General features: G+C 54.3%; 1 protein-coding gene across 2 annotated transcripts in view; it reads left to right on the forward strand.

Moving 5' to 3' along the window:
- The window catches only part of ADCY1 (adenylate cyclase 1), a 125781-nt gene that overhangs the window by 86506 nt on the left and 23296 nt on the right, over nt 1-15979 (forward strand). For both annotated transcript variants that reach the window (XR_007479120.1, XM_012537851.3), the window contains exons 11-14: nt 419-503; nt 5232-5321; nt 5858-6114; nt 6397-6523. Coding sequence is in view for 1 of the 2 variants with exons in the window: in XM_012537851.3 (XP_012393305.2) it covers nt 419-503; nt 5232-5321; nt 5858-6114; nt 6397-6523 (559 nt within the window). In the remaining variant the exon portion in view is untranslated. The remainder of the gene's footprint in view (nt 1-418; nt 504-5231; nt 5322-5857; nt 6115-6396; nt 6524-15979) is intronic.

The raw sequence follows: 15979 nt of genomic DNA on the forward strand, positions 1-15979 counted from the left end.
AAAGTACATGGAAGCCCCCCCCACCCCACCCCAGGACCCTGTGGACACACAGTGGCCATCTGCATGGCCCTATGTGGGGATACATCTTTTCCTAGAAAAACCCTTCCCAGTTGACGCCCAGTAAGAGGGTGGTACCCCGCAGCCAAGTCTGTGCAACCCCAGCCCTTCCTGCATAGGGGAAGCATCTCTCAGGCACTCCCAGGACTAGAGAGACCCTGGGGGGCTTAGAAGTTGGGGTGGACACAGGAAGGGCTCCTCCCCTAGAAGAGAGCCAGCATGGACAAGTCCCCAGAGACCGCTGTTCCTTCCCGGGGGCCAGCGACTGGGTGAGGCAGGGGAGGAAGGGTGGGTTCCCAGGCATTTCTCGGGCACACCTCGCCCGGCCCAACCTGCAGTGCCCACGTGTCTTCTGTCCTAGGAGCGTGGCCGTCCTCCTCCTGCTGGTGTTCTGCATCTGCTTCCTGGTGGCCTGTGTCCTGTATCTACACATCACCCGGGTCCAGGTATATGTGTGCTTGTGTTCTCTACCTGCTCGTTACCTAGTCCAGGTACCAGTGTGTGTGTGTCTTGCACCTGCACGTCACCTGGACAGGTAGGTGCATGGCTTCTGCCTGCCCTGTTGGCAGGACAGGTGGGGTAGTGGCAGGCGGAAAGAGCTGTCCGCGTATTGGGAGTTCATGAAGCCCGTCATGATATGCCAGGTGCAGTTTGGGGTTCTGGGAAGGTGCCCCATGGACGCAAGGGTGGGTGATTGGTAGTGACTGGATAAACGAACACAAGGTGTGACGCTCTTCTCTGCGGATGGAGCGTCCTGTGGCTCGTCGTGGGTTCCCGTCCTAGCCTGGTGCGGCCACACTCTCGAGGATGCTTCATTGGCCTTGGAGCCAGGGCTGAGTGCATGGCCCCGTGTCGCCCATGGCTCCTGGAAGAGGGCTCTGTCCTGGTCCCGCACGCCTCTCTCACATCCTGAACCTTCATTTTCAAATGTCCCCTGTCCCCACTAGACCCCCACGTGTCACGTCTGACCGACCCAGGGTTATTTTTGCACAGTTGTGGAAAACAGCTACTTCTTGAGAAGATCGGCTCTAGTTTTATTTATTTACATTTTTTATTATTCATAGGTAACTTGTTGAGTAAGAAAAAATGCTATTTATTCAAACCACGTTCCCAGCTCTTTGATTTCATGATGGAGTGGCGTCTGGTTTGGTAAACTGGAATTTCCCACTTCAAATAAGGTTGCTTTATTCACCTAATTTCAAGTGAAAGCATGGCAAGTGGATGCTGATTTCTTAGCCCGTCCCATTCATCCCCCGTGTTCAGAATCTGTGCACCTGGTGGACAGTTTTCCTGGAGGAGGTGACCCTGGCTCCCCCAGCCCCTTTCTTTCCACCCACACCCCCCTCCTCGCCCTCCCCCATGGGCTTGAGCATTTTTTCTAGGTGTGCGATTTTGACCCATTGCTTCATGGGTCCGCTCAGAGCGATGGTCAGGAAGCAGCGGGGTGCAGCGTGCATGGTCCTGGCAGCAGGCAGCTGCAGGTCGCCCGGCCAGTGCGCGCCAGTTCAGGGGCCAGTTTACACACTCGCACACTCCCCTTCGCAGGCCCTGCACCGGGCTCTGAGCTCACCATGGGGCTTGTGCAGAAGACTGAGCGCCAGGCGACAGGAGGGGCCAGACAGCAGGCAGGCTCTGGCTGGGGAGGGTGGGGACAGGCAGCGGAGGCAGGGTCATCCCGCAGAGGCCAGCACGTGCTGAGATGGGGAGACGTGAGTGGTCACGGCTGTGCATGCAGGCGGGAGGGTCCATTGCAGCTGAACATCCCCGAGAAGGCCTGGGAGTCAACTGGGCAGAGTGCCTTCCTCTGTGACGTAGAAGCGGCCACAGCCAGGGCATGCAGCCGGTGTGGCAGCTCCATTGCTAGGGGCTGCCAGCGCGAGGGCCTCAGTGTCTCCGTCCGTGACAGGGACGGGGACTGGAGCTGATATTCATGATGTACTGGGAGCAGGGCCTGGCACACATTCTTCCCGTATTTCAGCCTCACTTTTCTGTCCGTCGTCCCAGTCACCCCTTCGTGGTCCCGAGCGAAGGTACCGCTCAGGAGGTGGGGTTCCTGCCTTGGGCTTCCTGCCCTCTCTACGGCCCTGGCGGGGCTGGCCTCCGGGGAGGAACAGTGCCCTGCCCACCGTGCCCCTGGCCCGGCCCACCGTAGACCCCGCGAGCCGCCTGCAGGGGGTGGGGAAGGCAGGGAGGAGGTCTGCAGTGGTGGTGAGATTCCGCTTACACTGGACGTCGTTGATGAATGGACAGTGCCTGGGAAGTTAGAAAACCTGTAGGTTTTCCCTCCTTGGGGAGGGAGACGGAGCCTCAGCAGAGGACAGTGACCCTCCGGGGACAAACTCGAGGGCTCTGCTAGCCCCTGAGAGTGCCCCGCCGTCCCCGTGACGCATCCTTTTCTACCTCAGCCCCAGTGGCTTCTGCAGTGCATCTGTGTGGGGTTGAGTTCATGTATTTAGCATAGGGTAAGTCATATTTTTTAAACTTCAAATTGCAACTCTCTGGGGGGATGTGAAATTGGGGGTTTTTTTGCTTGTTTTTATGTGTGGTTTTTTGGTTTTTTTAGGTTTTTGTGAGATGTGAACAAAAGGAGTGGAATAGGAATGAATGAAAATGCCATCCTACATCAACTGTAGTCAGGGTTTCCCGGAAGTTTGCTTCAGTTGTGTGTACCTGTGTGCCGTAGTGTAAAACGCAGTTCTTACTACACTTGATCTTAGCCAAAGGCTGATGCCAGGTTTGATGCCTGGTCAGAAGCCTCTGAAGCCCCGCCCCCATGGGAGCACGTGGTCTCTGGCCACGCCCTGTGCTTCTCTGGGCCCTCAACACGCATGGGCGGAGAATAAGACGAGAGCGCAGAGGCAGGGCTGAGTGGAGAAGGCTGCGGTTGTGGAGTTGTCGCCTTTGCCTAGGTCGTTGAGACTCTGCAGCCACGCGGCTCCGGCAGAGTGTCGCCCGCATTAGGACTGACCTTCCACGGTGCCGGGCGGTCACCCCTCCTTTCGCCGGCCATCTGGCGCGGCCGCGGTTTCTTCCGTGTGTCGCGCCCTGGTCACAGCACGCTCCATGGCTCTGCTTCTCTGCAGAGCACAGGGCAGGGCCTTGCTCTGCATCCCCTTGCCTCGCGACCTTGTCACACTGTTGGGGTCCTTTGTGAAATTCAGCTCAGGCTGTGAATCCCCGTCTGGCCGTGGGGTCCCGGGCGCTCAGCCTGGCCATTGCTGCAGATTCCCTTCGTGAGACAGTGACAGCATGCTCTGAGGATGTGGCAACGATAGACAACCCCCTGGGTCACCTTTGACTAATTGTGGGTCACGTTCTGGGGGAATTTTCCATTGTTTATGTCAGATCAGCTACCTTTTTTCTGTATTATGACAAACTACTTTTCATGCTGTTTTTAGGTCTGTGGAGATGTGTGTGTGTGTGTCTGTGTGTGTGTGCCTGTATATTTGTTTTTTTGCTCAAGAACTGATAAGTTGACCCAAATTAACTGTAAAAAAGGCGGCCAGCAGTCTTAAAATGAACAGACAGCCCTTCTTATCATGGCTGTGTTCCTACCCCTCTAGTTGCTCCCAGCAAACAAGCCCCAACTCCAGGCGGGTTCTTGTGATTGTCATTAATTTCCAGAGAGGTATTTTAACTCTTGTGCATTCAATCAAATGCGTTCGTAGGATCAGGCAGTTAGCATGGAGTGAAGAGGGTCTCAGTACCCCGAGGCTGGCCGTCACAGCTCTTCACCATTGGGTGATCCAGGGGCGGCCTTAAACAATGTTATTTTGCAGGTAACGGAAGAGCCAGCTCAAATGGTCTTAAATGATAAAGGGAATTTATTGTCCTATATATTCAGAAAATTCAGAGGGGCGGGGGGAGGAGGGTGGGCCCAGGGCTGGTTTTATCCAGTGACTCCATTCAACTACCTGAGACCAGTTTCTCTCTGGGTCTTCTAACTGCCCCTATGTGCCGGCTCAGCCCAAGGCTGCCCTCCCTTGGGTGGCCCAAAGGCATCAGCAACCCAGCTGTACATCCACGTCCACCGTCCAGGCCCGGAGCGGGACGCACCGTGGGCGGGGCTTGCCCAGCCTTGGCCAGTGGCCCTCCACTCATAGCCTCCCGAGAGACATTTGTCCTGTTTCCACCTCTCCCGCAGCACCCACTGCCGGTGGTGCCCTGGGGGCTCCTGAAGCCCACCCGGCCAGAAACAGCGTCTCCAGGGTTTGCTGAGTAAAAGGGTGAGCAGCCTGTGCTTCTTGGGGCTGGGGGCAGGAGTCCCCCAGAGCATCCACGGCCTTGCCCAGGGCTCAGTGGGAGAGAAGACTGGGATGCGTGTGACGCAGGTACTAAGACAGTGGGGCTCACACCACCGCAGAACAGCTCCTCTGAGTGAGGACCTCAGAGGAGATCTGTGTTTCAAGGAAAATACAACAATATCGAAGCCTAGAACTGGGACCCAGATCCACGTCCACCACTGTGTGAGCTGGAGCGGCCCACTCTGTGTCTCCTGGACTGGAGAATGAGTGGTGTCTGGGCCGCATTTCCTCACCGGTAGAGCGGGGTCGGTAATGATTCAGACTTCACAGCGGGGAGGATAGAGGGATAACCATGTAGATGGTCCCGGGCTCCCTGGCTGGTCGGTGTTTTCTGTAATCTCCCTGTGGTCTCTATTTTCGTTTTCGTTTCTAATTTCAGAAGTGTGAGTCTCAGAAGAACTTCTTTTATCCATGACATCATTTTTTGAATATTGCAAAATGTGTTTATTAAATAGACTTAACATAAGACTTCTGATGACAAAAATTTTATAAAGCCCGTGTGAAGAAAATGATAAAACTTAGTTAAAGCATGTAAGACACAAATAAATGGAAAGTCTTACCATTTCTGAGATAGAAGGATGCAGTATTCTGAACATGTCAGGGTAATCTGTTCAGTGATTGTCGGTGCCACTCAGCGTCCCAGCATCTTTTTAATTTAAAGACTTCAGTTTTCGTCTTTTTTGGTTTGGGCAGCTTTTCCACCGGGGAGATTAATTCTATGAAAACAGCCAAGAAAGGTGTGTGAGGGATGAGTAGTCGGTGAGACTAGCTGCCTACAGGTGGCTCTCAGCATTCTGCACTGTGATTTACTGTGAACACGATCGACTTTGTAACAAGAGGCCGTTTTTCCAATAGCATTTTGTTGTTCAGTGTTTTCCAGGGTGCCTGACGATCCAGATCCGCACCGTCCTGTGTATCTTCATCGTGGTCTTAATCTACTCCGTGGCCCAAGGCTGTGTGGTGAGTGTCTCTGCTGAGCACGGGGCTGGGCGTGGTGAGAGCCGCCAGGCGCAGGTACGTGGGGGGCCCTGCGGGGACCACCCTGGAGGGCCTGGCCCTGGGCTGGGGAGGGAAACAAGGGGATCAGAGGTGGGCCTGGGGGTGCTCAAGGAAGTGCGGGGTGGGAAGGGGACGTCACCCAGTGCAGGACACGCGATCCTCCTGGGAATGGAAGCCCGGCCTTCACAGTGCGCAGAGGATGAAGCTTGGGCAGAGAAACAGGAAGGAGGGGGTGGGGGGAGGGACAGGATGGAGCTGAGTGGTTTGGGAGGATGGTAGGGGTCTCATGCCCCCAGGCCCAGGCCCTGGGGAGCCTGCCCCCTCTTGGGTAGTCAGGAGACTAGAAGGGCCGGGAGCAGGCAGAAGTTTCCGAGGCCCGGCTGATGGCGCTGGGGGAGCGGGTTGGAGCGGGAGGCCGTAGGGGGCTGGGAGCAGGGCGCGTGAGTGTCCTGAGTGGGGCTCCTCCCACGCTCCTGGGTCCTCTGTCCCCCTTCCAGGTGGGCTGCCTGCCTTGGGCCTGGAGCTCCAGTCCCAACGGGTCCCTGGTGATCCTGTCGTCTGGGCGCCGGGACCGCGTGCTGCCCGCCGCGCCCTGCGAGTCTGCGCCCCACGCCCTGCTGTGTGGCCTCGTGGGCACCCTCCCGCTGGCTGTATTCCTGCGGGTGTCCTCCTTGCCAAAAATGATCCTGCTTGCCGTGCTTACCACCTCCTACATCCTCGTCCTGGAGCTCGGCGGGTACACGAAGGCCGTGGGGTAGGTACGCTGTTCCGGCTAGAGCCGGTGGCCAGGCATCGCCTGTGTCCACGCGAGGGGCCCTGTGTTCCGATTTGCTGAACAGAAGCTCGCCGGTGCCGGGGCTTCTCCCTTTCTTCACTTGGACCCACGTTCCAGCCAGTCCTCGGGTTTCCCCGGGGATGTGGCTCTCCGCCCGGGTCAGTCCCGGGCGCCGCTGGGGGTGTCGCGTCTGAGGGGCCTCTGGGGACCGGTCTTGCGTTCGGGACACTGACGTGGGTTTCCTTCCTTTTCTTCCCCAAGGGGTGACGCCGTCTCGGGCCGCAGCTTTGAGCCGATCGTGGCCATCCTCCTGTTCTCGTGCACGCTGGCCCTGCACGCCCGGCAGGTGGACGTCAAGCTGCGGCTGGACTACCTGTGGGCCGCACAGGCAAGAGGAACCCCTCTGCTTCCGTGGGGTGGGGGGGCGGGGGCCCCTTGGGAGAGGTGTCAGGTGGGGGCTCCTGGCTGGACGCTGGCGGCTCTGTGGGTGGAGCCACTGGGGCTAAGGAGCAGGAAGGCAGGCAGGCGGGGGGCAGTCTGACGAGCCTGTGCGACGGTCAGAGTCTGACTGCTTGCCAGCAGTGAGCAAAGGCGTGCTGGCAGAGGGGTGACGGTGCAGAGGGGCTCGGCCTCCGCTGGCCGGACGTGACAGCGGGTCTCATCAGGCTCGTGGAAAATTCCTGAAGCTGCCGAATCTCGCGTGGCCCGCTCCAGATTTAGGTCTGTGGTTGGGGGCCGGGACCTGATGTTTTTACAGTGCATGCTGGGGAATTCTGAAACGAGAGGGAGAGACCCGGAGGAGTAGCAGACCCGTGAGCTGTCCTGGGCCCTGAGCCCCTGTGTCAGGCGATGACCTCAGAGCACAGGCACACCGGGCATACCCAGGGCCACTTCTGGGCCCAGCCCAGGTCACGCGTGGTGTGGTGTGTCTCCGAGCCCCCTCATCACCTGTTCCTTGTCCCCTTGTCACCTGCTCTGTGTCCCCGACTCTGGGAACAGAGGCCTTCCGGCTTTCTGGTCCAGAGGCCAGACTCCATCTGTGTAAGTTGCACACTTCCTGGCTCTGGACACATTGCTTCCCCTTGGTTTCCTCGTCTAAAGATGGGGAGGCGGGTGTGCAGTAGGGCAGAGGCTGCAGGAGAGTCTTCTCATTCTGGCCCGTGAAGAAGCAGCCCTTGGCTGTCTGAGGGAGTTCATTCTGTTCCGTCCTCACAGCAGCCCTGCCCGGGAGGTGGGATTACAGATGGGGCTCAGACACGGATGTGACGTGCCCAGGGCCGGGGCTGGAGTGACTGGAGGTCCCAGCAGGTCTGTGGTGGGTGGGAGCGTCCGCATACCAGGGCCCCTGTGTGCAGCCAGGGTCCCAGTCCAGAGCCACGTGGCTCTGAGCCAGGTGTCTGGGTGCACCTCACCGTCACCCCACACTCTCCCCGCCTGCTGGGGGGCCCAGTCTCCTTTTTTTTCTGCCTGCCCACACCCTTGCTTCAGGAAGACGGATGACGCCTGTCCGTGTCCTGCGGTGGAATAGGCAGGAGGTCAGTGGCTGAGGCCCTCGCTGGTCAGCTGTGTCGGGTGGGCAGGAGGTGGGCCTAGAGTTAAGTGGTCCTCCTCGGGAATCCCACAACTCCACTTGGGGTCCCTGGTCCGCAGTAGAATGGAATGAGGACCCTAATCCCGTGTGGGAGTGTATTGGTTGGGTTCTGCAGAGAGGAGGTTTATTCCCGGGATTGGCCTGCGAGGTTACGGAGGCTGACACGTCCCGCCGTCTGCCACCTGCCGTGAGAGAACAGGAGTGCTGGGGTGTACGTAGTCCAGTCCGGGTCCCAGGGTCAGAAACCGGGAGTGCTGATGTCCGAGGGAGGGGGAAGATGGACGCCCCAGCTCAGGCTGAGAGCGGAGTGCCCCTCCTCTGCTATTTTCTTCCCTTCAGGCCCCAGGGGATTGGATGACGCCCGCCCACATTGGAGCGGACGACCTCCTCCCGCAGTCCAGCTATTCAGAGCTAATCTCTCCTTCAGACACACTCAGAAGGGATGCTCACCAGTGATCCGGGCGCCCTGTGGCCCAGTCAGGTTGACACATGCAATTAGCCACTGCAGTGAGGAACGATTACAGTTCCCTTCCCAGCAGGCTTGGCGCACAGTCGGTGCAGACACCGTGTTACGTCTGACAGGCTGCAGGCCCCACTGGGCTCTCTCCGGAGCCACTGCTGGGTGTTCTCCCTGTGGGAAGGAGGGGCAGGGAGGGGGGATGGGAGGGCTGGCTGTGATGGCGGCGGAAGGCAGCGGCCACTCCAGTGGAAACTACTGTTCACCCTCTAGTTTAATTAACCTGGAAAAGACAGATGCTACTAAAACAGGTTGCTGTCTGCACACCAGGGCAGGTTGTATTCAAGATCATGAGCAATCATTCCATTACTCTGGGTAAACAAAAGAAAGAAAATGTGCGTGTGTGTGCGTGTGTGTGTGTGTGTGTGTATCTGTGCACACACGGATATGCTAGGTGAAAAGCATGGCTTATTCATTCCTTTTTATACAGCAGCTTTGCTGAGGTGTAATTCACATCCCACGTGGTTCACGCGCCCATCTAAAGTATACGATTCAGTGGCTTTCAGTATATTCACAGCATCGCGCAACCAACAGCACAGTCAGTTTGAGTACATTTTTATGCTGCCCAAGGAACCCCCATAACCATTAGCGGTCGCTCCCCATTTCTAGCCACCCCCCAGCCCCGAGCCAGCACTTGTCTACTTTCTGTCCCTGTGGATTTGCCTGTTTCTTTATTCTTCAGCCTGTACTCTTAAGTCAGTGCCTGTTCTGGACACAGACTCCCTGTGTGCGGCCAGTGGGAGCCCTGAGCCAGCCCTTGCTGGGACAGACCCCTGATTCGCAGGGGCCTGTGGCCCAGCCCTGTCTTCACTCCATACCTGGATTCCAGGTGGGCAGGAGGCCGCTGAGATCTGAGCCCCCTGGCTCCCTCTGCACAGGCAGGGACGCCCCAGGTGGGCTCTCTGGAGAGCACTGGCCCCGGTTCCTGTGCAGCTTGGGCAGGGCCCCTGGTGAGGGCGTAAGGGTGGGAATGCACCTGATTCTGGCTCACCCCGCTCCTCGGGGGACTCAGGCAGCCGCCTTCACCGGTGCCAGATCGAGGCCGCAGCCCCACCGACATGTGCACACCATGCCCAGCCAGGCTTCTGGGAAGAGCCTGGGCTTCTCTGGGCCTCTTGGACGCTTGAGACTCAACCTTGGGAGGGTGAGGGGCTGGTGTCGAGGAAAGGGGACAAGGTGTGTGCCAGGAGGGGGAACTTCACAGAGACCCCGGGGGGGGAAAGGGTGGCAGGGAGACCATTGAGGGGTCAGAGCCCCCCGTTCTCTGTGGGCAGGGCTGACTGCTGGCCCCAAAGCCAGGGTGGCAGGATCCCATCCCTGTCTCTGGAAGGTGGCCTGGCCATGGAGTGTGATGGAGCAGGGGCAGGGGGAGGCACCCCCGGGTGGGGACCCCACAGTCACAGGGGCCACCAGGGGGCAACTTGGAAGTGGCCCTGTAGAGCCCGGGCATGGTTGTCCATCAGGCGCGGGGGTTGCGGTAGAGGTGGGTGTGGTCTCAGGCACGTAGCACTCAGTCTGGGCAGAGGGCAGAGGGCGCGCTCCAGACCAGTGAGGTCAAGAGAGCTAATGGCACTTGGACCATCTGAAAGGTGGGGCAGCGATAGGACAACCCCTGGCTGGTGCAGTGCCCAGGGCACCACAGTGGAAGGGGTCCTCAGCACCTGGGACAATCTGGGCCACCAGACAGGATTCACGACCTTCCGCCAAGGGACACAGCCAGCCCACAGTGACCATGCTGGGAGGGACCCAGCCCCGCTCTCCTGCCTCCCTCCCAGCCCCTACTGATGTTCCCACCGGCCGAGCCCGGCCAGAAGCCAGCGGCAAGGGGGCCTGTAGGTAGAGCCCTCTGGGTGGGTCCTGGGTCAGCACAGACGCCAGGGGAAGAGGCCGGCGCACACCATTCCTGGAAAGGGGATGCGGCTGCTGCAGTTTGCCAAAGCCGCGCCAGGTAAGGGAGGACGGCCTGTTTGTGGTGGGCTGTGCCGCTGAACTTGGTCTTGTCCAGCTCCGGCCGGGTATCCAGGGTGACCGGGCTGGCTGGTCCCCTAGATGTGTCTACTGGCCGTCCGCTGGGCCCTCTGGTTTAAGATCTTTCAGTTATGAGTAGCTACTCAGAGCTAGAGAAGAACGGGCTTAGGATGAGCCAGGAAGCGCTGGACCGGCTTGGGGGTGTGGGAGATGGGGTTTCCCACTCTTTGACTGGGTGCCCGTTCTGGACCTCACGCTCAGAGAGTAGGATTGAGGCCCTGGCTGTCGGCTTCCCCAGCCGGGAACCCCTTCCCCCAGGCAGGCAGGCAGGTTCTGTCATCTGGATTGGCAAGAGCTGTTCTTGGCATTGGTGTCCCCTTAAATGTTACTAAGTCCAGTGGTTGACCCTGTCCTGGGGTCCTCTGCCAGCGATACCCCTTGCACACCCGGCCCCACGGTGAAGAGCGCTTTCCAGGGAGTCTGGTGCAGGAGAGAACCTCTGTGTCATGGGGGAAGGGTTGCCTACATGGAACACACTGACATATTTTTCTAACGATGTGTAGCGAGAAACGCCTCGCTTTCCTGTAAACGCAGCAAAACAAGGAAATTTCTAGACTTTGCCCATTTGCCCTCTGGATATTTCAGCATGTCGTGCAGAGGCACATCAGAGTGCCTCGAACTGTTGCAAAATTGCCAGACCAAAGGCTCAGTGGGTTAATTATTTATTGAGACCCAGCTGGTTCTATAAACCTAAATAAACAGATGGGCTTTTCCTTCCTGACGACTTCCTCAACCTCTTAATCTGGAACTATCGGAATGCCTTTGCTCCAGTGATTTTTTTTCTTTGAACTCAGTAGATAATCATGATGACACTTATAATTTTGATTATGATAAAAATTTCTCTCTCTACAATGAATGCCTATTCCGACGGTAATTCCCACTTGTGCAGCGGCCATTCTCAGCACTCGGTGGCCGGGGGGAGCTCAGACGTGGAGTTCCCAGTGGCTGGGCTGAGCTGAGGTCTGCTGCAGCTCCTTCTCCAGTCGCTTCTCAGGCCTCCTTTCTCCACACGTGTGACAGGCCCACGGCCTGACCGGGCCCCCAAGTTGGTGACATTAGCCTATAAAGATAACACCTGATAGAGTCTTGGAGATTTTGGAGGAGTTAGCTAGGGAGAGGTTCTGTCGCTGTTGGATGGTGTTTTATATATGTCAGTTAAGTCAGGTTCTGATTTTCTCTCTAGTCATTCTATCAAGTTTTGAGAAAATGGTGTTGGAATTTCTAACTACAACTGTGGATAGAACTTGTTGCAGTTCTATCAGTTTTTGTTTTATGTGTTTTGATGATCTGTTATTAGGTGCATAAATATTTAGGATTATGTCCTCTTCATAAATTGAAACCTTTTTCCTCTGATCAACAAAAAGTCGCTCTTCAGGCTTCCCTGGTGGCTCAGTGGTTGAGAGTCCGTCTGCCAATGCAGGGGACACGGGTTCGTGCCCCGGTCCAGGAAGATCCCACAAGCCGCGGAGCAGCTGGGCCCATGAGCCATGGCCGCTGGGCCTGTGCTTCCGGAGCCTGTGCTCTGCAACGGGAGAGGCCACAACAGTGAGAGGCCCGCGTACCGCAAAAAAAAAAAAAGAAAAGAAAAAAAGACGCTATTGTATACCTGTGGGCTAAAACCAAAAACTCCAAATAAATATCGATCCCTAAAAAAACGACCTTCTTTTTCCAGGTAATATGCTTGGCTCTGCAGTCTGCTTTGTCTGATATTAATATAGGTAATCCAGCTCTCTTGTTACATGTTTTTCCATCATTTTACTTTTAACCTATTTGTATCTTTTTATTTAAAGTGGATTTCATATAAGCAACATACAATTGGATCTTGCCTTTTAATCGAGCTGTTCCGTTTACAATTAATGTGATTATGGATGTGGTTGGATTTTAATCTTTAATCTTCCATGTTGCTGTTTCCTGTTTGTCCCATCTGTGCTTTGTTTTCATTTTCCTCTTTTTCTATTTTAGGTTAATTAAATATTTCTATTATTCCACTTGATCTCCCTCTTTTCTTATTAGTTCTAACTCTTTGTTGTATTTTTTTAATGGCTACTTATCATAGCTTGTCTTCAAGTGGTATTATACGACCTCACATATAGTATAAGAACCATAACAACAGTACGTACGTCGGTTTCTTCCATCCTAGGGATTTTGCCATTGACATCATCATAGATTTTATTTGTACATATATTATAACCCCCCAAATATATTATCATTTCCATCATAAACATTAAAGTCTATTTTAAAGATATGTTATAATGAGAAAGAGTATTTTTTGTTTACCCACATAGTTATGATTTCTGGTGCTTTTCATTCCTCTGTGCAGATCCAGGCTTCTGTCTGTTGTCATCTTCCTTCTGCCTGAAGGACCCACTTTGATGTTTCTTGCAAGTCTGTTGGTGATGAATTCTTTCACCTCTTGCATGTCTGAAAAACTCTTCATTTTGCCTTTGTGGTTGAAAGATACTTTTGCTGGGTATAGGATTCTGAGTTCATGATCTTTTTTTCTTTTCAGTGCGTTAAAGATGTTCCGCCACCTTTCGTCTGGCGTTGCTTTTAACGATAAGTCTGCTATCATCTTTATCTCTGTTCCTCTGACCCCACCTCCCCTCGTGTTTCACCCTCTTGGCAGTGGGTGGGGGGCTCCTCTGGATGCCTGTGCCCCGTGTGGCCTGACCAGCCTGGTCCACCCTGAATCTCCACACTTGTCCCCTCTGCAGGGCAGCCACTCTCTATGGAGACAAGCCCCATCATTGATCACCTGCCCAGCTGATGCAGTTGTTGATGCATGTCTCACAGAGTGCCTTTTCCTCAAGTGAGACTAAATTATCAAAGGGAGGCAACCAGGAATGATTCAGTTCAAGAGTTAGAGATGAAGTCCTTCTCACCTGGGGACTGATGACCTCTGTCCCAGCTTCTCTGTGTGCTTTGGAAAGGCCCTTTCCCTTTCTGTGCTTCCCCAGGAGGAGGTGGTTCTCAGAGCCTGGGCGTCCCAAAGAGGGCTGTGTGTACCCCAGAAGGCAAGTGAGATAGCACAGTGGGGTTTGGGAAGAAGACATCATGATGTTAGCTTATGTGTGAACTTGGCTGGATCACGAGATGCCTAGTTATTTGGCCAAAGGTTTTTCTGCATACGTCTGGAAGGGTATCTCTAGATGAGATTAGCATTTGAGTTGGGTTCAGTAGAACAGATTCCCCCTCCTAATGTGGTGGGCCTCATCCAATCCATTGAGGGAGGCCTGAATAGAACAGAAAGGTGGAGGAAGGGAGAACTGGAGCCCCTCTCGCCTGACTGCACGATCTGGGACATCGTCTCTGCCCTCAGCACTCCGGTTCTCAGACCTTCAGACACCACCAGGTCTTCTGGGTCTCCAGTTTGCAGACAGCAGATGGTGGGACTTCTCAGCCTGCATAATCACGAGAGCCAACTCCTCCTCATCAATCCCTTCCTGTATATCTGTATCTGCCCTATTCTTTCTGTTTCTCTGCGGAACACTGCGGAACAACATCAGAAGTTCTGTTTATAGTGAGCGAATCTGAAAATTAAGAAACATGCTTTCCTCGTTGAAGAATGAGCTGGCTGGGTTGATCTCACTCTGGCCAGATGTCACTCCTAGGACACAGGCAGGGACATCACTGCCCAGGCATAGCGAGGCCGGTGCCACCCTCACTCAATTGCTCATTTTTAGCGAGCTGTCCTTAACTCCAGCTGCTGGGTCAGGGTCTGCTTGTTCGGCTGGTTAGACCGAAAGCTTCACAGCACCTCATAGGGGTCACACCGAGAGTCACAGGGCACAGCGGCTCACCGGTCATCTGCCGGGAGTTGTCAGGTTGTGCTATTTTTTGTTTTTGCTCTGTTCTGTTTACCAAAAGATAGTGATCCCAGGCTGGGTGCCCTTCTGAGATGCCGTGTAGCTGTCTGTAAGTGTCCCCTGGTAATTAATTTCTGGAAGGTAAGCTCCCATAATCTGTCCTATAGAGTCACGTGAGAAGGAACGTGCTTTTTAAATTTAATTCTTTAATTTTTAATTTTTTTGTTGAAGTATAGTTGATTTACCATGTTGTATTAGTTTCAGGTTGGTTGTCTATTTTATACATAGTACTGTGTATATGTAAATCCCAAACTCCTAATTTATCCCCCCTCCTCTTCCCTTTTGATAACTAAGGAAACTATGCTGTAGAAAAAACTTTTTTTTTTTTTTTTGGCGGTACGTGGGCCTCTCACTGCTGTGGCCTCTCCCGTTGCGGAGCACAGGCTCCGGACGCGCAGGCTCAGCAGCCACGGCTCACGGGCCCAGCTGCTCCGCGGCATGTGGGATCTTCCCGGACCGGGGCACGAACCCGTGTCCCCTGCGTCGGCAGGCGGACTCTCAACCACTGCGCCACCAGGGAAGCCCGAGAAAACATTTTGAAAATGGATGTTGGATGTGTCTCTGTCGTGTGATTTTGTTTACAGGAATAATGTATATTACCCACAGCTCTTTCTTACCAATACTTCCTGGCTGGTTGGAAAGTCTTACAAAAAGACAACTTCAGTGGATTTTCATCTTATTTGTGAAAAATATAATGATCCAACTTCTTCTGCTTAGTTTGTAAGAAGATAGACATTTATCAGTCAGATTTCAACAGAAACATTCATATCCGTGGATGGATTAAAAAGTAGTTGATTATTTAGAAAGAGAGTTAATCTGATAGCCCATAAATCTGAGTTAGCTGTAAATAAATTGAAATAAACCGAAATTAGAACGAAAGCTTTTCAACACACAAAGTGATAGATCAAAATTTTTTAAAAAGTTGAAACATATTCAGTTACACTGCATTCATTAAAATACTGTTAACGTTAATATTTTGGAGAGAGCAAAAATTTTTGTGCCATTAATAAATTTCTAAACACCTGTTAGTTAAAAAATATTATTTACTTTCTCTTTACCTCATCTTTCAAAAAACTTTCTTTTGTGTGTCAGTGCACACGTGTTAACAGGAAATTAATTATATGTGTCTTAGGAGAGGTTCCTGTTTCCCTTGTGAGGCCTTTCTTCCCCACACAGCTGTGTCTGCTGTTACCCATCTCAGCCGCTGTCCACAGCCACAGCCCTGTCTGCAGGGTCCATGCTTGTCTGAGCTGGATCCTGGGGCTCCTGGGCTCCTTCTTCTGTCCTCACCTGAAGCATGTCTACCCGCTTTAAGGGGCAGGACGAAACCTGCCGTGCATCAGCCCCGTTGCTAACTGACGGCTCCTGTGGACCACACATCTTGTTTTCCCAGAAAACGCCCTAGAGGAGGCCTGGGACTCCTGGCTGGGCCCCCTTCCTCCTGGCAGCTGTGGCCTGAGGCCTCCTCACATCCACCTTCGGGGGTCTCACATGCTTGCTTTTAACTGGTAGAATCACTGCATGAAATCCAGCAGCGTGTAGCCGACCCCTTCAACTGTTATTATAATAACAACACCAAAAATAGGTGACACTCTTCAAGGCTTACGAGCTAGCACATGCCCTCCTAACCCCTTGACAGGTAGGAATGGTGCCTCTATGAATGGGTGTCTCATTTTATGACGAGGCAATTGGAGCTCTGTACCCGGCCACTTGAACCAGGGTGTGCTGCCCTCCACGGTGTGGGTTTTGGTGGCGGCCGCAGGCCATCAACACGGCATGCCTGTGACATTGTCACTGCATTCAAGAGCCTGTTGCCCCTGTAATGCTGATGTGATGTCCCCC

This window comes from Orcinus orca, chromosome 9 (assembly GCF_937001465.1).
Source record: "Orcinus orca chromosome 9, mOrcOrc1.1, whole genome shotgun sequence".
Classification (NCBI taxonomy): domain Eukaryota; kingdom Metazoa; phylum Chordata; class Mammalia; order Artiodactyla; family Delphinidae; genus Orcinus; species Orcinus orca.